The sequence below is a fragment of the Sprattus sprattus genome (genome assembly GCF_963457725.1).
Source record: "Sprattus sprattus genome assembly, chromosome: 1".
Taxonomy (NCBI): Eukaryota; Metazoa; Chordata; class Actinopteri; order Clupeiformes; family Clupeidae; genus Sprattus; species Sprattus sprattus.
This window is the reverse complement of record NC_137920.1, coordinates 76,535,211-76,555,767: the sequence shown is the minus strand read 5'-3', so window position 1 is coordinate 76,555,767 and position 20,557 is coordinate 76,535,211. Positions and strand designations below refer to the sequence as shown.

The 20,557-nt window shown below is 44.1% G+C and overlaps 2 protein-coding genes across 3 annotated transcripts in view; both read left to right on the top strand.

Moving 5' to 3' along the window:
* The first annotated feature begins 1,171 nt into the window (after positions 1 to 1,171).
* On the top strand, positions 1,172 to 5,650 carry LOC308360718 (galectin-9-like). Of its 2 annotated transcripts, none has more exons than XM_080832774.1 (10): positions 1,172 to 1,307; positions 1,699 to 1,787; positions 3,007 to 3,199; positions 3,329 to 3,448; positions 3,593 to 3,610; positions 3,786 to 3,875; positions 4,115 to 4,147; positions 4,300 to 4,388; positions 4,758 to 4,914; positions 5,486 to 5,650. In XM_080832774.1, the coding sequence occupies exons 1-10, from the start codon at positions 1,281 to 1,283 to the stop codon at positions 5,630 to 5,632; spliced, it is 963 nt and encodes a 320-aa protein (XP_080688900.1). In that variant the 5' UTR covers positions 1,172 to 1,280; the 3' UTR covers positions 5,633 to 5,650. The 2 variants fall into 2 exon arrangements, with proteins under 2 accessions (XP_080688900.1, XP_080688899.1); XM_080832773.1 differs by having other exon boundaries at positions 3,593 to 3,619.
* A 2,032-nt stretch (positions 5,651 to 7,682) lies between these two features.
* LOC308363635 (neurofibromin-like) overlaps positions 7,683 to 20,557 on the top strand; it is a gene marked incomplete at both ends in the record, with an annotated part of 29,894 nt that continues 17,019 nt past the window's right edge. The window contains 4 exons of the mRNA XM_080836453.1: positions 7,683 to 7,742; positions 14,785 to 14,928; positions 16,157 to 16,240; positions 16,736 to 16,926. Of these exons, the coding sequence (XP_080692579.1) occupies positions 7,683 to 7,742; positions 14,785 to 14,928; positions 16,157 to 16,240; positions 16,736 to 16,926 (479 nt within the window). The remainder of the gene's footprint in view (positions 7,743 to 14,784; positions 14,929 to 16,156; positions 16,241 to 16,735; positions 16,927 to 20,557) is intronic.

Here is a 20,557-nt window from a genome sequence, read left to right as displayed (position 1 = left end):
ATTGTACATTTGTACATTTTATATATATTGTACATCATACCATTTTTGAATAGGTACAGCCCCCCTGTTCCAAATGTACATATAGCCTATCTTTATATTTTTTCATGTACAAAATGCTGTAAGAAATAAATTGTACATTTTTTAGAATGGGTCAATACATGTTATGTCATGTAAAATTCATATTTTTGTATTGCATGTGGCTGCCATTCTGTACACCTTCTGTTGTCATGGAGAGACAATAAACAATGCTTGTCATGTGAAAGACCTCGACCACAGGTCTCTTTGTTCCCTGCTTTTTATTCATTCTGTGATTGATTAAGGAATGAATCAATTAATTAACTGGTTGATTGATTGATTGATTGATTGTTTTCCTGTGTGTTAATACAGTTAATCAATTGTATATTACAGCACTGTTGCTATGACATTACAAGTACAGAGTTGAAAGAAGGTAAGTCATGAGTATGCAGATATAACAATGCAAAATAACAATTCTGTGCATTGAAAGGTTTTAAAAAGCAACACCAAAGCTTAGTATAATATCAAATATAATACAATGCTAAATATGCAAGATGTTTCAGGTCACCTTTAAGCTTTGAAATGTGAGTTTGGATGCTTCTGCTCTGCTGCACTGTGTTGGCTTGAATTCCAAGGTAGTGATGAAACTCATGTAATTTTGAGCCTTATGCAGAAATGATGTTGACTGCACCTTAACAAAGGGCATTATATGTTTGCATATTATTTTGTTTGCTCTGCACTTTACGATACTTGCGGTGCTGCTTGGTCAACACACTGCACCTGCGGTCGTCCCTAGACCAAAGCCTGCCATGGTAGGTCAGGAGCGATGTCAGGGAAGGACAATGCCGTTTCCAACAATATGTCCAAATGTATTTCACCATTGCAAATTGACCAATAGTAGAGTGGCCCTCTTAGATGGCCGACCCACCGGAAAAAGGGGACAAACATACCTCAACTGTGCGAACACCATCTAATGTGTGGCTTGATCCCATATAGTGCCCAGATGTTGTTGTGTTATTAGGTGTATAACCTATAACTAAACTACTAACTACTATATCATACAACTCATGAACTCTCTAGCCTATAGGGGGCAGCATTCATTCATTAATAAAACAGATGTGGGATCAGCTGATAAAGCCACGATTCAGTCAGGAAGGGGAAACCGAAACTTAACTTTGATAATATTAATCCCTTACCTCTGCAGCCTCTGTTCTTTAGGCACAGCTCAATTTGGTTGAAATAATAGCTTAACTCAACGTCGAAGAATGCATCAGCAAAATTTCTACACACCGGTAAGTAGCATACCAAGTTTTGCAGCGAAGCAAGCAGCTTTTACAAACAAACGCTATGCGTCAATATTTACTATCAAAGCATGATTTCAACGTAATCAAGTAACATTGTGCATTACTATTTACCTTAAAGTCTAAAGGCACATATAAAGCTATGTGTTCTTCGGCGTTAATGTAGTTAAACATTAACATTAGTTGACATAGACATTTTGAACTGAAATTATTTCCAGCCCTATGCCTAACATAGTTAGTGGCACCTCACCTGGCAGAGAATGTGGGGCCATATTAAGAATAAGTTTTCTTTTGGAAGCCTATATCTTTTTAGTTCAGTCTGACGAAATGTTTAGTTAGTTTGCCGTACACGTCCCTGTGATAGTCGATTCTTCCTCCTCAGAAAATACCATTTACTGGTACCATCAAGGGTGGTCTTCGCGAGGGAAAGACCATTACTGTCACTGGAAGAGTGCTGCCTGGCGCGGAAAGGTATGGACACTTGACTGGCTTCCAGCTCACGAGTTTGTGGATGTGTGTGGATTTGCGGAACGAATGTCTCAAAAATACGAACGTGTGATTGTTGATCCACAAATGCTGAGTCACGATTAACAAACAGAATTTTCAGTTTCACAAATGGCTTTTTTTTTTCACAAGCTGAATTTTCAGTTTCACAAATGGATTTTTTTTTTTACAAATGTAAAATGATATATTTACAAATACACATATATTTGTAAAAACCATTACACAAGTTACAAATCGGAAATTTGTATTTGTGGATTGCAAAACACATGTGCAACTCAAGGCATAATATTTGTAGATCACCCTCTGTGCATTTGCAGTTATTTTTTAGACAAATCTAACTCCATATAAATTCAGATTTAGATTCACTTTATTTTTCAGGCTTCACTAGGGTTGAACCCAGGAGTTAACACTATACTTATTAATAAGTCACCTATACTTCCGTTAAATTAGTCTTTCGAGGTGAGCCACGTGTTTCTAAGGGGGTGGTAGGCGGAGTTTGTCCATGATTCTGACAGCCCGCTAGAAGGTACAGAGGCTGGTGGCGCTAGTCCAGGCTCTAAGGTCTTACGTTTCGTTTTAGTCTTCAGGTTGTATTACCTACAACACTCCCCTTATTGCCCTATTCATTCAGCACTCCTTTCCAGGATCAATAATAACCTTGTTTACTATTGTAGTGGCGAAATACAACAGGGCCTACATTCTTAAAGGCACCCAGTGCAACTTTATAGGCTTGAGACTCGAAAAATAAACATTCAATTTCTAGTCTTTTTTACACATAGTAAGTTTCAATAACTCCATACCATTACATATCGACATTCAAGGAGCAAAGATGAGACGTCGTTGTGTGGTGAGAACTGATAGAAAATCGTAAACAACAACAATCGCAGGTGGGGAGAGGCCATTTTTCCATTGACTGGAATCCTGCTTTATTTATTGGTGGCACCAAAAAAATTAAAGGGCTACGCTCTTGCGGCTAGCTTTAGCGCTCTTTTTAACGCCCAAAGTATCAAATAATGATGCAAATGTGCTAATATGAAGAAGTAAATGTCAATATCATAAAGATAGTCTTCTCCAGAATATTTCCATTTTGATGCCCTAATGTTGCACTGGGTGCCTTTAAGGGAACAGGGCCTGTAACATGTAGAATACTGTAAGCCCATAATCTTTTTCTACTCCATGTCGGTAGATTTAATGTGGACTTTCAGTGCGGCTCAGACATAGCCCTCCACTTCAACCCACGATATGGTGGATCAAGCTATGTGGTGTGTAACACGCGTCAAGGATCAAGTTGGGGTAGAGAGGAGCGAAAGCAACCATCGCCACTTCCTCTCGGGGCCAACTTCACCTTGATATTCATGACCAACCACGATTCCTATTCGGTTAGTAGGCTATATAACAATATTTTCTCCTAAAATGAAATACATTTTAAAAGTATGCTGATAGTTCGCCTGTTTGGCTATCTGATTTCCTTCCACGTTGATGACTGTTTTTCCATTCAATTCACCCAGATTGTGGTGAATGGTGCCCATTTCATGGACTACAAACATCGCATCCCTGCTTCCAGTGTCCAACACATTTTCGTTACCGGCGGAGTGGAAATACAGTCAATTGCTTTTCAGAATCCCGCTGTAAGCATTTTGTTTGGCATATAGACAGACTTACAATAGGTATTCATAGGCTGACTTTTAACAGAATATAACATTGCTATGATTTCCAAAGTCATGTGTGACACTCCCCCCCCCCTCCCCCCCTTTTATCTTTATCCTGCACAGCCAAGCCATCCAAACCCTGTGAGTGCTGTAAGTTGCACCTTATCTGTTTTGTGTATAAACAAACTTTGACTGTTACTAGTAAACACCAAATTAATGCAAATTCATAATCTAGGCATAGTATTAATTAGCTACGCCAATTTAATGTAAATCAATCATCCTATCCCATAACACATTACCTGTTTTATTCTGTTAGAAGAGTTACAGGGGAAGAAATAAATCACAATTCAACAAAGCTGCCCCTCCTGCTTCTTTCGTGCAAGCTTCTTTCGCTTCCTGTATGATGGTAGGTCGGCTTAGAGCCACTCTAACACAAAGCACTTGTTGCTCTCAGAAGTGGTGCGTGTTAAAATGTTAAGTTATAACATATCTAAGACAGTTTAGGAACGGTTTGTTATTGCTTCTATACTGTATATTTTGTCGGGAAAGCTGTTGAGTTTAATATGACATTGTGCCTTGTAGTGCCATTTTATGAAAGTAAATGTTGATATGACTGGTTGATAAGGCCTTGTTTGTCTTTGACAGGCACCTCCACCTTACAGCCCTTCTCCATCTTATGTAAGTTCTGTTTACATTTGATAAGCTGGCATACTGGCATAAACCAACATAATAGCATAACTCTGTACTACCCATTTTCAAGTGGCAGGAACTTTGTTTTGACAGATTTTTACATCTGTTGGAACATTTGTTTATTTACAAAACCTACGCAGATTGTTCCATACAAGACTGTTATTCAAGGCGGAATGTATCCTGGGAAGACCATCACCATCCAAGGCATTCCAATCCAACCAGCTAACGGGTGAGTACTCATGTGTGTACTCAGGTGAGTTCTCTGCTGGGTGAAGAAGCTAACAGGTGAGTACTCAGGTGAGTTCTCTGCTGGGTGGACAAGCTGACAGGTGTGTACTCGGGTGTGTATTCAGTAGTGTACTCTGGTGGGTGAACCTTTTATCATGGAGATGTTCTGCTAATGCTTTTTTGTTATAACTCTGCCAGACAAACATTGGTATTGCACTGACCAGTATGTCCTTGTTAGCATGCATTGTCATATTATTGGGATCAATCTTTATATATATATTTTTATATATAAAACATGGGCTGTAAAAAAAAAAAAAAAAAAAACAGGAAACACAGCCAGGGTGATAAATACCTCATGATCTCATTGCAGGTTCTGCATCAACCTGCGATTAAACTCGGGAATAGCCGTCCACTTCAACCCCAGGTTCAAAGAGAACACCGTAGTGCGGAATAGCCACCTAAATAATAAGTGGGGGTCCGAGGAGAGGTCCGGTGGGATGCCCTTCCACTGCGGACAACCATTCACGGTAGCCTCTACAGATTACACACACACACATACACACACACACATGGAAAAGGCCTTGCAGGGTGACCCACGGAGGAATTTCAGAGTGTGGCTAGAAACAAAGTGCCCTGTGTGTCCATTGACTGTCTGAGAGTGTGTGTGTGTGTGTGTGTGTGTGTGTGTGTGTGGATGTGTGTGTGTGTGTTATACCTGCTCATGTAACAAGAAACTAAGATGAAATACTCATCATACAGCATGTGGTGTTGAATGTGTAATCTCTTCACAATACTGTTTTTGATCTTTTGGAAGAAAACTGTAAAGCAGGAAAGGACAGTGAATGTTTCATACATTGTTGTATTGCCATATAATTTACTGCCATACATTTGAATGATTTAAAACAATGAAGAGAGAGAGCGGTCAACGTTTTGACGTGGGATTTCAACTCTGATTAAAAGTGAAACTTTCATAATATATGTACTACCTTTGCATCAAAATAAGACCATAAAAAAAACTATATAATATAAAAATGATATGATGATTGAAAACAGCTGCGATGTTGTCAGCTGGAGTAATAACATCGGTCTTCATCACAGGTGGCGTTTGTGTGTGACACCCAATGCTACAGGATCATTGTCAACGGTATCCAGATGTTCACCTACAACCACCGTCACCTGAGCCACCAGCAAACTGACATTGTGGAGGTCTCCGGGGATGTGAGCTTGTCCTCTGTGCAAGTTTGAGCTCTATGCTAAACCACAGCACCCTTTGAAATCCTTGGTGTTGTATCCCTACTTAATTACCTTACAGCGGAATCTTACATAGTCCTGCTAGGTCATATGTGATGGCAGCACTTTAGGAAGACAGTGGATATCTGTGGAATAGAGTCTTTGTTGTTGTGTTTTTTTTTTTTCTTTTTTTTTCAAAGGTTAATCGGACATGACACCACTTGTAACTCTACAGTCTTTAATTTTAGATAAGAGTGAGAGTTGTGGTCCTCGCAAATGTGTAGGAAATCATGTCAGTCTGAAAAGAATGCCTTTACAGTGACTATTAGTCGTGGTGGGTTAACGTAAATGGCCTCTAGGGGGCAGTGTATGCGTATTTGTTTGGAACGTGCCAGTAACCCAGGTAGGCCGATACTCTAAAATATGATCCGTTTTACGATTCCCTAATGGACATCTTTTTCATACAATGCATGCTTTTGTATTTGAATGCAGATTTATTTCACAGTCAAATAAAGTTGCCCATTGTCATGGCACAAGATTTCAGCTCAAGATAATGAACATTTCCAAGTGTACTTGCATGTGGGGAATAATATAATAATTTGTTACAGTAAATCATTCACTGGAAAACGTAAAGTGTGTCAGTGTTCATGTACCGCACCTTGTCCTAGAATTAGGTTTGTTTTCTGTGGAACCAGTCACCAACGTCTTTTCTTCAAATCCTCTCAACTTCTGAAACTGACCACAAAATTGGACAATTCATAGTCTGATCCTTTTCCTCCTCGTCTTGTCAATCCATGCAGTAGGGTAAAGAGTGGAATGGACAAAAACAAATTTGTTTCGTATTTTACCAAAAAGCTTTTAATCTCGCTGTGAATTATAAACGGCCACAGAAGATGTAATAAAGCAACAGACAGGTGATAATGACAGGACTTTTCATTTGTGACTAAACTATGCTTTCAAGAGGCTCATGATATTGACAGTTGCTTTTCACCGGTTGAGGTAAACAAGTTGGTCAAATTATTATTATCCTTGTATATATATCCTTGTCTGTGAGCAGCTCTTAAGCCATCTTTACCTCCTGTATGATGGGTAACTCATTGAACAACCCTTTATATAAAACATGTGATAGCTGATGCTTTCCACTGGTCGTAAAACTCTTGATTGTTCAAGACTCAAATAGGAAGCAACAAATCACTCTTTCTTTGGGTTTTTTTCATGCAAGCATTCTGAATTAATTTCATTTTGGACCATGTGATGGGAAAATTACGCACGACCATAGACTGATTGACAGGAGGAATTTGTAGGACCTATTTTAGCCAATGAGCGAACACAAACTTTACAAGATAGTTCCCATATTGGTTTTGTAACACTGACACAGGAGAATGACTACATTTGCGAAGGTTTACTGTTATATCGAAGTGAAATAGCCTACAACATGCGTCATGCCCGATGTAGTCCACATAGAGAATGGAGGGAGAGCGGTTAAACTCGGATGTATGCCGTTTTAGACTACAGTCTGTGGTATAGTCAGTTTTAAAACTTTTGGCACCTCCTGTACAATCAAGTTCAAGCCAAACCTACTCAGTAGCCTAATGCCACAAACTCATCATCCAATGAGTGTTCTCTAAACTCTCAAAAACTGGCAGCGTTCCACTGATCCGGATAACCGCCCTATAAGCACATTATTCAGATCAGAGAGGTAATGACGTTAATTGTACCAACACGGGGCAAAGTAACATGAATGAAGACACATGCCACGCACACACACACCTTCTTTTCGGGTATTCATTATCTCGCACTCTGCATACACTAGTTATGAAGCAACGCAGGCGCAGTAGTTGTCCATCACACAGCAGCTCCGCTGCCTGGAAAGGAGGATTTAAACTTCCGGCACTGTCATGGCGGCGTGGTGGTGTTTCTGATTGAGAAACGAGAGAACAACAAACCACCCCCACCTCTTGGTGCTTTTATCAGAAATCAAGGATTTATCATTCGCAATTGAGAAGAAATACATAATTGGCTTGGGGATAACAAGAAGCCTGTCGCGGCAGCGTCTTGGCCCGCTATGGCGGCGCATAAACCCGTAGAATGGGTTCAGGCCGTAATTAATAGATTTGACGATCAGGTATGTATAACCCACAATATATTTGTAAATGCTATAGTGTGTTTGTGGCTTGTGTGCTACATTACACTTTGTAGGCTGTTGCTAAATGTGTGACATCCGTGTAGTTTGGTAGCTATAGGTCGGCTATGTTGCGATATGCTAGGATTGCGGATTGCGATTTGATAGCTCGTTTGCCCACCACCACTCCTGTGCAGGACTGCATCAGGCAAAACAAGAGAGCCTGCTATCGTCAGTTCTACTTAAAGGACAAGACTGAGACATCAGACATCTAACTTATATTACGAGCCACACAGGTGTCTCTCTTTCGTTTATGGAAGCACAAACGAAAATGGCAGGCTTTGTTAGACTGACGATGTCAAAAAGGAACTCTGCGATACAAAGGCATCGAGGCATTCTGGTATTCGGCTAGATTCACACAGCATCAACCCACCTCAGATGTTCGGCTAACTGGCGTGCCAGCGCTAACTACCCAGCCTCCCGGACGCAATCGCCTAGGTGCCGAAGTGAATGGTTAACGGCATCTGGATATGCTTCGTTACTCCTATTCTGACTGAATAGTTATCTTTCATTTCGAACGTCCACTGCAAGCTGTCTATTCTCACGCATTCAAGTGCTACGGCTAGCTGGTAGTTTACTCTGCTCATTTCTGTATACATAGACTAGCTAATCAGTACAAATAATTGCAGGATTTAGGTTTAGTGCATTGAACCGGGAAATGCTTAGTTTGGTCATGATTACATGAATATCATGCTGTCAATGTCTGAGACAATCTCAACAGCTGATCCTATGTGTAAATAAAAACAATGATCCTCTTATTGTGACAGGTTGAGTCCATTGCTACTGTCTTTCTGATTAGGCCGTTCCAAATGCCACCTTATTCATGTAGACAAGATGTAACTCAGTAGGCTACCACCTCAAACTCAAAACGTCATAAATTGTGTAGGCTGGTAAATTCTATGTGCAGGACTATTCCCCATCACGTGCAGTGTAAGGCATGTTTGAAGGCAAAGTCCACATATTGACTTTTCTATTACAGCTAACTGACTGTTAATTTGACAGTTAATCTTCCTTCACATTATGATGGCCGTTATCGAATTAGATACTATGGGAAGAAATGACTCACTCTGAGACACTCCTGGTCTTGGTAATCATCAACTAAAACGTTCTAATCGGTACAGCTGTTGAAACCATTCATGAAAACTTGGAAACAGAACGGTCTTCTCTGGAAAGACAGAATGGAAGCTGAAGAATTGGTCACGTTGCAAGTTAAACGTTCACCGTTGCCCAGACTAAGCAGCTGTCACAGAAAGTCCTTGTTTTCCCCACTCATGAAATCAGCCAAAGTAGAGTTCTGTCTCCCGCATAAAGAGGCATCCAAATTCATTGCACTTTGGCCTGTCTCAATCCTGCCCTGGAACGGTTGACTGTTGATGTTTCCAGTGTGCTTAGCAGTAGCTATACCTTATCAGTCTTATGTGTGAGGGTTGTAGGAGGAGATGCATAGATATACCTGTGCAGTGCTTTGCTACACACCCTCGCTGTCTGTTCAATCTGGTTTGATACAACTTAGGTTAACCTGAAATTTACAAATTAATAGATGAATTCGGGAAAAGTTTTGATGCGTTTGAGGTGTAGTCCTATGTGTCCTATGCTTGTATGTAATGCGGACAAGTTTAGCCGAGGTCGGCATGGAGATAAGTGTTGGTCCAGTCTGTTAGGTTTAACTGTAGAATATGACTACTGTTGTGCTGTTTGATTCCTGCCCTCTGCCATGCACACAAAGGGCTGTTTGGCGTAACCTGTATCTCTTACTTACCAGGCTAGGAGCAAACCCATTAAGGAAAGTCTTCTCACCGCCTGCCATTGTAGAAGCCTCTACATCATCAGCTAAGCCAGGGGTGTTAAACTCAAATACACAGAGGGCCGAAATAAAAAAAATGTGTGTGAGTCGAGGGCCGGACCGTGGGACAAGCGCTCCCTAATTTGACGTATGCTACCAACGTGAAGACAGTGCATTGTGGTACTTGCAGTATTTGTGGTGCGTTCGACATACCAGCGGCCGTGGCAGACAAGCTCTGATAGATAAATAGTTTGACACATGTGAGCTAAGCGGTTAACTTTAACAGTTCAGTCACGTGAAGTCGATCATGACGAGCTGCAGTATCATGGAGTACAGGGCTGTCTGGTACACAGGCCAGTGCCACAGTGTATCTCAGAGTGCCGTTTCTCAGCCATATTCAAGTTCAATTCAATTTGATTTATATAGCGGCCATAACGATACAACTGTCTCTAGGCACTTGTTTGGTAGTGTTGGTGCAGACGTCTGTGAGGTTTAATGGTAGAATATGTGAATATGAAGTCTTTGCTTCTTATTGACAGATGTATTTATTTGTTGAACCAATGAGATTAAGTGTGTGTTAACTTAACGGCCAAAGCACCAGGAGACACAGTGCTGATGGGGCCAGCTGCCCTAGCATTTAACCTTCCTTTGCCAGTCTGCTGGTTCCCCATAACGAGAGGTTGCAGCCAGGACCATGTCCACTTAGGCCATCTGCAATCAATCTATCAATCAATCAATCAATCAATCAATTTCTTTATTTCGCCATGTACACAGGTACTAGGAATTTTTGATTGGTTTTCTCCATGCAGGCTGGAGCATTACAAATAGAACAGAACAAAGGGACAAGACAGAACAACAATACAAGAAAGTACCAATGTACCATGATCATGGAGGTAGTGCAATAATAGAAATGTTAAATAAGTTAAATAATTTTTAACTTAGCTACACTGGCTTACATGACTTGTGCTTTTAGTTACACTGTTTGCTTGCGTTGGGTTGACTTGACTTGAGGCCTGACTTCCAAGCCTCATTTTTGTCCTGTTCTCTGTTTTAAGTGTCATCAGTAGTATGCGTGAGCCTAATCTCAGTTGTACAAGGCCCCTTTTTGAACATTCTGGGGTCTTTGTGGGGGAATGTCACTAACAGCAATTCAACAGAATTGTAATTGAGATTAAAGATATCTCTCATTGCTAAACCCAGTTAAACTGGAAGATAATCACTAAATAGGATTATGTGTGTGTAGTGCCTTAAGCCTACTTTCAGCTCGCCTCCTTAACTCTACACCGAGCATGTGTTTGTATTAGCACTTGATACGATCAGTTCTAGAGAACTATGTCTGCACTAGTATCTAACACTCCATTCTCGATTTTATTGTTCCGACATCACTGATGATCTCAGCACTAAGGATTATTTCATACACCGTCTCTTGAAATGCAATCGATAAGGTACTGAAATCATCAGTGGCATCATTGTCTAAATGTGGCACCATATATTCCGAGGCCTAGGCTTCGACCCTAAGTAAGTCATCGTTGAAGCAGCCGCAGTCTGTCTCTCTCGGGGGACTGTGAAGATTCACATGGGCAAGCACCATGTCGAGAGTGTTCTTCCGATTGGCAGTCTGCTTCCCTGCCTTTTAATATCTGTTTCCAGATCACCTGCATTCTAGAATTCATGTTTTAAATTCCGGATTCTGGATTACGAGTTCTGAAGAACAGTTAGAAGGTGGGAACTCTCTCTCTCTCTCTCTTTCTTTCTCTCTCTCTATCTCTCTCTCTCTCTCTCTCTCTCTCTCTCTCTCTCTCTCTCTCTCTCTCTCTCTCTCTCTCTCTCTCTCTGCCGGTTTATAACCTCTGCTGCTCTTCTAAGGTCTGACCTGACCAGTCAAGGCCAGCCGACTGAGGCAGTTTTGGAAGAGGCCTCATAAATATCTGTGTGTGTGTGTGTGTGTGTGTGTGTGTGTGTGTGTGTGTGTGTGTGTGCGCGCGTCCGTGTGCGTGTGTTTAAGAGGTCGTTTACATGGAGCCTAGTTTGTCAATCTGATACGGATAGCTAATACAGATAGCCCTATCATACATACGAACACTCTCTATCCGCACCTTGTTTCCATAACGATCACAGTCCGGGGTAGAAAGTGAGTAGATTTGAATCGGTATGGGGGCTGGTGTTCGTCTGCACGGTTTCACGCAACCTGATGGCGTCACTGCCCCACGTGATCTTTTCGCCATCTCCAACCAATATATATATCACTTGTTCTCCCTCAAAATCTCACTGGTGGTGGGCCTCGAATTCACTAACATTAACCCAGTCTTCTGATTTTTGATTAGCCCCCTATCTTGATCTAATTCTTCTTATTCAGACGTAACATAACTTTCATGACCACAAATATAAATTGGCCAGCGATTTAATTTGCTTTTTTATTCATAAATGTATGTAAAATGCTCGGAGCAATGCATCATGGGAAATGGGTAGACAGACATGTCATGTTACTGTTCCAAACTCTTTATTATCAATAGAAAAAATAATTCATTTTCGCATATCCTTAAGTCTGACCACTGATATTAACTATCATAATGTAATGTTGTTAATTGGAGCTTGAATGTCTTGTGTTATGTGTTTATCCTCGTGCTGTGAAGTACCTTCTTCTAGGTTTTTCACGTTTTTTTCAGTTGTGTAAATAAAGCGCTAAAGCGCCACCCACAGGCGTGAGGTATGTACTCCAGTCGGTTCACCACAATCTGCTGCTTCCGTGTTTACGCAAATCTCTCGTTGCCAGCCTCCGTATTTACGAAATTAAAAGATTCGATTGGTGTGAAAAGTAAATCCGATTCGGAGGCCCTAGACTTCGTGTGCATAGCACCTAAGTGTTTAAGTGTATGTGTGTTTCAAGCCCCTTCTCCACCATACCCACCCTGTGTCTGACTGCCATGGCTCCTCCCACGTGCTGGTGGTGTGTCCTGCAGTGTTGGGGCGGTGGATGAGGGGATGTGGACTCTTCCTGTCTCCCCACCGGGTGGCCCAAAGCTGACACACACACACACACACACACACACTCACACACACACACACACACACACACATGGAAAAGGCCTTGCAGGGTGACCCACGGAGGAATTTCAGAGTGTGGCGAGAAACAAAGTGCCCTGTGTGTCCATTGACTGTCTGAGAGAATGTGTGTGTGTGTGTGTGTGGATGTGGATGCAGGCTTCAACAGTCTGTGCTGTGTCTGTGTGTGTGTGTGTGAGAGAGAAAGCCAGAGAGAAAGAGGGGCAAGGAGAGGTTTGGTCAGGGGATTTTTATTTACACAATTTCCTTCTCTTGTTGGAGTGAGTAACGCAGTCTCTGTCTTACAATCCTGTGTGTGTGTGTGTGACTGCGTGTGCGTGCGTGCGTGTGTGCGTGTGTGTATGTGTGTGTGTGTGTGTGTGTGTGTTTGTGTTTGTGCACGCGCAGACAGGCAGTCCGTCCACGGCACATGCGCGTTCTTACTGAAACATGCTGTTTTCCCAGCCGGTAGGCTTCTCCTTTGGCCAGCTGATGGTACGGTCCAGGTGAGCCTGATGTGTGTGTGTGTGTGTGTGTGTGTGTGTGTGTGTGTGTGTGTGTGTGTGTGTGTGTGTGTGTGTGTGTGTGTGTGTGTGTGTGTGTGTGTGTGTGTGTGTGTGTGTGTGTGTGTGTGTGTGTGTGTGTGTGTGTGTGTCTGTGTGTCTGTGTGTCTGTGTGTCTCTGTGTCTGTGTCTGTGTCTGTGTCTGTGTCTGTGTCTGTGTCTGTGTCTGTGTCTGTGTCTGTGTCTCTGTGTCTGTGTCTCTGTGTCTGTGTGTGTGTGTGTGTGTTTTCATATGTCCCTCAGTGCACACAGTCCACTGCAGGTTTGCAGATGGACACAGAGGCTTGGGTGAGGCACTGCTCCAAAGGCTTCTTTGTTTCCCAGTTGTGTGTGTGTGTGGGTGTGTTTGTATTAATCTAGAAATTCCTCCGTGGGTCACCCTGCGAGGCCTTGTGTGTGTGTGTGTGTGTGTGTGTTTGTGTGTGTGTGTGTGTGTGTGTGTGTGTGTGTTTGCATTCGCGCCTGAGACCTGCGTGGGTAGCGGATAGTCCTTAGTGAGGGCCGTGGACCCCAACGGTGTTCCGGTGTCAACCTCTTCCTGCCTTTATTGTTCCACCGTTCCAGTCCAGCTGCAGAAGTGGGCTTTTTAGTTCATGGAACCTTGCAGAAGTGGGCTTTTTAGTTCATGGAACCTTGCAGAAGTGGGCTTTTTAGTTCATGGAACCTTGCAGAAGTGGGCTTTTTAGTTCATGGAACCTTGCAGAAGTGGGCTTTTTAGTTCATGGAACCTTGCAGCACTATGTTCTCCACAGTTCTCTTGGCTCTTTCTCCGGTTCCTGAGAACCAACCCTGTCCCTGGCCAATGTCCAGACAACAGCCACACGGGGACAAAGCATTAAGATCCCAGGGTCCAGAGAAGAGCACTGTGAGTGGCAGTGACTAAGTGATATGTTGTGATAAGGGTTGCCGAAACAATAAGGGAGGCAGAGGCAAGCAATTGTGTTCAAAACGGCGGTATTTAATTATGAACTGAATACACTTGTTCTCCAAAAAGGTCAGCGGAACAGTCATTCGTAGTGTTTCAACAAACAGCTCTGTCAGGGTGTAGTTCAAATAGCCTCCCAAACAGTCATGGATGCAGCTCCTTTAAAGGCCACGGCTACACCTGCACTCCTCCGCCGATGGTGATATACTGTATGTACACATGCACTGAGAATGATATCTGGTGTTGATTGCTAGATATATGCCTACATGAGAACTTCTTAATGTTATTTTAACTTTGATTTGAGCAGTGTGTCAATGTTCTGGATTATGCCTAAACACATTTTCTTCTTCTTCTTCTTCTTCTTCTTCTTCTTCTTCTTCTTCTTCTTCTTCTTCTTCTTCTTCTTCTTCTTCTTCTTCTTCTTCTTCTTCTTCTTCTTCTTCTTCTTCTTCTTCTTCTTCTTCTTCTTCTTCTTCTTCTTCTTCTTCTTCTTCTTCTTCTTCTTCTTCTTCTTCTTCTTCTTCTTCTTCTTCTTCTTCTTCTTCTTCTTCTCCTTCTCCTTCTCCTTCTCCTTCTCCTTCTCCTTCTCCTTCTCCTTCTCCTTCTCCTTCTCCTTCTCCTTCTCCTTCTCCTTCTCCTTCTCCTTCTCCTCCTCCTCCTCCTCCTCACTAGCTTCCGGTCAAAGTGGGCCAACAGAACACTCACTCCAAAGTCAGCACTGAGCACAACAAGGAGTGCCTCATCAACGTCTCCAAGTACAAGTTCTCACTGGTCATCAGCGGCCTGACCAACATACTGAAGAATGTCAACAACATGGTGAGTAGCCTCTCCCACGAGTCACTGATGTCAGTTCTGAGGCTGAGGGCCTCTCCTTAGAGTCCCTGATGTCAGCTCTGAGGCTGAGGGCATCTCCTTAGAGTCCCTGATGTCAGCTCTGAGCCTCTAAGGCCCTAAGGCAGTGGTTCTTAACCTGGGTTCGATCGAACCCCAGGGGTTCGTTGAGTCACTCTCAGGGGTTCGGCAGCAGACACACACAGTATAGCCCGGTTCACACTAGCAATGTCGGGCCGTTTTTATACATACTTACGTTTGAAGAAATCATATTTTACTTTTCAAATTACGAAGGGTTCTGTGAATGCACTGATGAAGCTTGCAGGGTTCAGTACCTCCAATAAGATTCAGAACCACTGCTCTAAGGCTCTAAGGCTGATGTCATCTCTGACATGATCTACCTTTGTGCCCTTGTTCCTCCTCAGTCAGTGTTAGTCACCATAGTGGGTTTCCATTAGCCTGACGATGTCGTTCTCATAATTCTAGTCAAAATAAGAGTCTGATACTGCTCCATTGAGCTGTGATTATGGGGCGTGTTTCAACGAACTAGGAAAAAAAAAATGCCTCTTCGCTCAATTGGATACCTAGAACCAATCAGAGCAACGTAGTATGACCATCTGATACATTAAACCTCCAGACCTCAAATGTTGTGGGCGAGGCTCGGTCTGGTATCCAGGATAGGTTTCCATTAGAAAAGCACATATCCCTTGGCTTCACTTACTTTAGCCTAGCCCTTGTAACAGTACTGTTCCGTGCTCTTGGTTATGTTGTATTTATTATATTATTATATTATACAGGGTAATAAAGAGTAACGTAGTGTTTATACTGTGTAATTAACTACATACCAACTATATATATATATATAACATGCACAGTGTTGGATTCTTGTCCTGGTGGCACAGGCCTGTTGGCCTTAAAACTGGTGTTGGAGTTGGGATGAGAGTTATGTTTAAGACCACGTGATTACAGAGGATCAGTATACCGTCACACACAGGAAGTTGACGTGTTATATGACATGGTATAGTTATAATGAAACAAGGGCCGTGTAATATACACATTAATAGCTAAGAACGCGGCGTGAATGTGTGTATCTGTAACGTAACGGCGTGAATGTGTGTCTGTGTCATGTAACAACATGAATGTGTGTATCTGTAACGTTATGGTATGAATGTGTGTGTGTGTGTGTGTGTGTCTGTGAATGTCTGTCTTTCAGCGAATATTCGGGGAGGCAGCGGAGAAGAACCTCTATCTCTCTCAGCTTATCATCCTGGACACTCTGGAGAAGTGCCTCGCAGGGGTGAGGTTCACCCACCACACACCCAAAACCCCACACACACAACCACACACACAACCACCACACGCAAACGCACACGCACACGCACACGCACAGGCACACGCACACGCACACGCACACGCACACGCACAGGCACACGCACAGGCACACGCACACGCACACGCACACGCACACGCACAGGCACAGGCACACACACACACACACCACACACACACACACACACACACACACACACACACACACCAGACACCCAAAACCACCACACTACACACACACACACACACACACACACACACATTCACACAAACACTCACCCACATCCATACCCACACCACACCACACCGCATATTGCCTGTCGACTGTATATATTTATAATTGCTATTTTAAATCTAGATGTTTTAAATGTGAACTAACACTCTCTCCCTCCCTCTCTCCCTCTGTCTCTCTCTCTCTCTCTCTCCCTCTCTCTCTCTCTCTCCCTTGCTCGCTCGTCTCCAGCAGCCGAAGGACAGCATGCGTCTGGACGAGACGATGCTGGTGAAGCAGCTGCTGCCGGAGATCTGCCACTTCATCCACACGTACCGCGAGGGACACCTGTACGCCGCCCAGCTCCGAGCCTCCGCCTCCGGGGTGCTCTTCTCCCTCAGCTGCAACAACTTCAACGCCGTCTTCAGCCGCATCTCCACACGGTACACACACACACGCACGCACGCACGCACGCACGCACGCACGCACGCACGCACGCACATGCACACACACTGTCTTCAGCCGCATCTCTCTCACGGGCTCATGGCACACACCTTGTGCCTTACACACACACACACACACACACACACACTGTCTTCAGCAGCATCTCCACACATTACATGCCCTCATGGCACACACCTTGTGCCTTACACACACACACGCACACACACTGTGTTCCAGCAGCATCTCCACACATTACACGGCCTCATGACACACGTCTTGTGCCTTACACACACACACACGCACACACACTGTGTTCCAGCAGCATCTCCACACATTACACGGCCTCATGACACACACCTTGTGCCTTACACACACCTATGGACATCCTACATGATGTGTCTAAAGGCATAACTTCAACACTGTGTTCAGTGGCATCACACACTCACACGCACACACACACACACACACACACACACACACACACACACACACACACACACACACACAGACACTGTGTTCAGTGGCATGACCACAATGTGTACAGGCTTCTTCTATCCTTTATTGGTTTGGACAGTGAAGATGTGACAGGAAGTGAATGGGAATGAATGGCCCTCTTAAATGTCCTCGGGCCGTTCTCAAACCTGGGTCCGTTTGAGCTCTTAGTTCTGTGTGTACAGTACCACTTCAGAGTACCACTGCAATATGGACTCTTAGTTCTGTTTGTACAGTACCACTGCAATATGGACTCTTAGTTCTGTGTGTACATTACCACTGCAATATGGACTCTTAGTTCTGTGTGTACATTACCACTGCAATATGGACTCTTAGTTCTGTGTGTACAGTACCACTGCAATATGGACTCTTAGTTCTGTGTGTACAGTACCACTGCAATATGGACTCTTAGTTCTGTGTGTACAGTACCACTGCAATATGGACTCTTAGTTCTGTGTGTACAGTACCACTGCAATATGGACTCTTAGTTCTGTGTGTACATTACCACTGCAATATGGACTCTTAGTTCTGTGTGTACAGTACCACTGCAATATGGACTCTTAGTTCTGTGTGTACATTACCACTGCAATATGGACTCTTAGTTCTGTGTGTACAGTACCACTGCAATATGGACTCTTAGTGTGTGTACAGAACCACTGCAATATGGACTCTTAGTTCTGTGTGTACAGTACCACTGCAATATGGACTCTTAGTTCTGTGTGTACAGTACCACTGCAATATGGACTCTTAGTTCTGTGTATACAGTACCACTGCAATATGGACTCTTAGTTCTGTGTGTACAGTACCACTGCAATATGGGCTCTTAGTTCTGTGTGTACAGTATCACTGCAATATGGCGCAGACCTACACGCTGCCATGGTTAGGTAGAGTTCTTTGCAAGGGCCCAGTAATCTCTGCACAGCCTCGCACAGTCACAGTTCATAGAGGTCCGTGTGTTGGCACCTGCGCCGCACCAGAAAGGTCACGGTGTTCTTCAGGTGTTCTGTGCCGAGACCCTAACTGCCTCCTCAGTACCGGTAGATGAGTCACTTCATTTGGAGTTAAACAATAGCTTCTGTCCACTACTGAGTGTGTGTGTGTGTGTGTGTGTCTGTGTGTGTCGGTGTGTGTCGGTGTGTGTCTGTGTGTGTCGGTGTGTGTCGGTGTGTGTCTGTGTGTGTCTGTGTGTGTCTGTGTGTGTCTGTGTGTGTCTGTGTGTGTCTGTGTGTGTCGGTGTGTGTCGGTGTGTGTCGGTGTGTGTCTGTGTGTGTCTGTGTCGGTGTGTGTCGGTGTGTGTCGGTGTGTGTGTGTGTGAGAGAACTGGAGGTGAATGGTGGAAAAGGAGGACCTTTGGGGAGGGCGAGGGGTTGTGGGGCAGGAGAGGAGGAATGGAGAGGAGGAATGGAGGAGGAAGAGGAGGAATGGAGGAAGAGGAGGAATGGAGAAGGAGAGGAGCAGGAGGGGAGGAGGAGGAGGAGGAAGAGGAGAAGGAGAGGAGAAATGGAGAAGGAGAGGAGCAGGAGAGGAGGAGGAACGGAGGAGGAAGAGGAGCAGGAGAGGAGGAATGGAGAGGAAGAGGAGCAGGAGAGGAGCTGCACCAGGAGGAAGAGGAGCAGGAGAGGAGGAATGGAGAGGAAGGAGAGGATGAATGGATGGAGAGGAAGAGGAGACGTAAGGATGGAGGAGGAAGAGGAGGCGTAAGGATGGAGAGGAAGAGGAGGCGTAAGGATGGAAGAGGAGAGGAGGCGTAAGGATGGAGAGGAAGAGGAGACGTAAGGATGGAGGAGGAAGAGGAGGCGTAAGGATGGAGGAGGAAGAGGAGGCGTAAGGATGGAGAGGAAGAGGAGGCGTAAGGATGGAAGAGGAGAGGAGGCGTAAGGATGGAGAGGAAGAGGAGGCGTAAGGATGGGCCTTCTGTACATAAAGAAGCACATTGTCCTTGGCCAAGACAGAGTGAATCTCCCTTCCCAGCAGGCCTCAGGAAAATAGGGCCTCTGTTAGGAGGGGATACGCAGGCAGATGTGCAGAGTAGTAGTGTGTGTGTGTGTGTGTGTGTGTGTGTGTGTGTGTGTGTGTGTGTGTGTGTGGCGGGGGAGAGAGAGCCCGAGAGAGAGTGTGAGTCTGTTTCTTTGTGTGTGTGTGAGCAAGAAAGGGAGAAAGTGGGCGTGTCGGCGTGTGTTAGGGGGAGAGTGTGAACGTTTTTCAGTGTGAAAGAGAGAGTGGAAGAGAGTGTGTGTTTGAGTTTGTTTCTGTGTGTGTGTGTGTGTGTGTGTGTGTGTGTGTGTGTGTGTGTGTGTGTGTGTGTGTGTGTGTGTGTGTGTGTGTGTGTGTGTGTGTGTGTGTGTGTGTGTGTGTGTGTGTGTGTGTGTGTGTGTGTGTGTGTGTGTGCATTGACCTGCGTGCACTTGGAAGTGGAGCAGAGAGCAGTGCTTTTGGACCATCCAGTCAATTTTCGTCAGGAGCACACATCTGAAATATCCATTAACCACTTGGCCTCATGAATTATTAGCCAAGTGGGGGAGAGTGTGTGTGTGTGTGTGTGTGTGTGTGTGTGTGTGTGTGTGTGTTTGTTTGAGTGCCACGCCACTGTTTGGGTCATCTCTCTGTTTGTGTGTGTGTGTGTGTATATGTGTGTGTGTGTGTGTGTGTGTGTGTGTGTGTGTGTGGTTTCAGGCGCTGTGCCTCTATATTAACCCAGTCACTGTCTGTCTAAAGGAAATGGACAGACCGAGCTTGGGCCACTGATTAAAACATGAGCTGCCTTTAGGTTCAGACGGGGTTTACCCCACCACTGAGGGGTGTGTGTGTGTGTGTGTGTGTGTGTGCTCTCACCACAGCTCTCATCTCTAAAGCACTGTGCTCATTCAGCCGTACTGCATCAGGGCACAGGAAGAGGTTTAGGCCTCACCATGTCCTTACGTCACCTCAAGGCTGAAGGGTTTTTCTTGGTTGAGGGGAGTTGTTTGTGAAGGTAGTTATCTTCCAGTCTGGGGTGAGGGTAGTTGTTTGTGATGGTAGTTGTCTTTTAATGTTGGTTGAGGGTAGTTGTGTGTGATGGTAGTTATCTTCTAGTGTTGGTTGAGGGTAGTTGGTTAGGATGGTAGTTATCTTCTAGTGTTGGTTGAGGGTAGTTGTTTG

Excerpts from the sequence above, each read along its gene's own strand:
- LOC308360718 (XM_080832773.1), top strand. The coding sequence starts at position 1,281 with ATGCATCAGCAAAATTTCTACACACCG. Across the intron at positions 3,200-3,328 it reads CCAACCACGATTCCTATTCG|ATTGTGGTGAATGGTGCCCA; the intron begins GTTAGTAGGCTA and ends CAATTCACCCAG. Across the intron at positions 4,389-4,757 it reads CCAATCCAACCAGCTAACGG|GTTCTGCATCAACCTGCGAT; the intron begins GTGAGTACTCAT and ends ATCTCATTGCAG.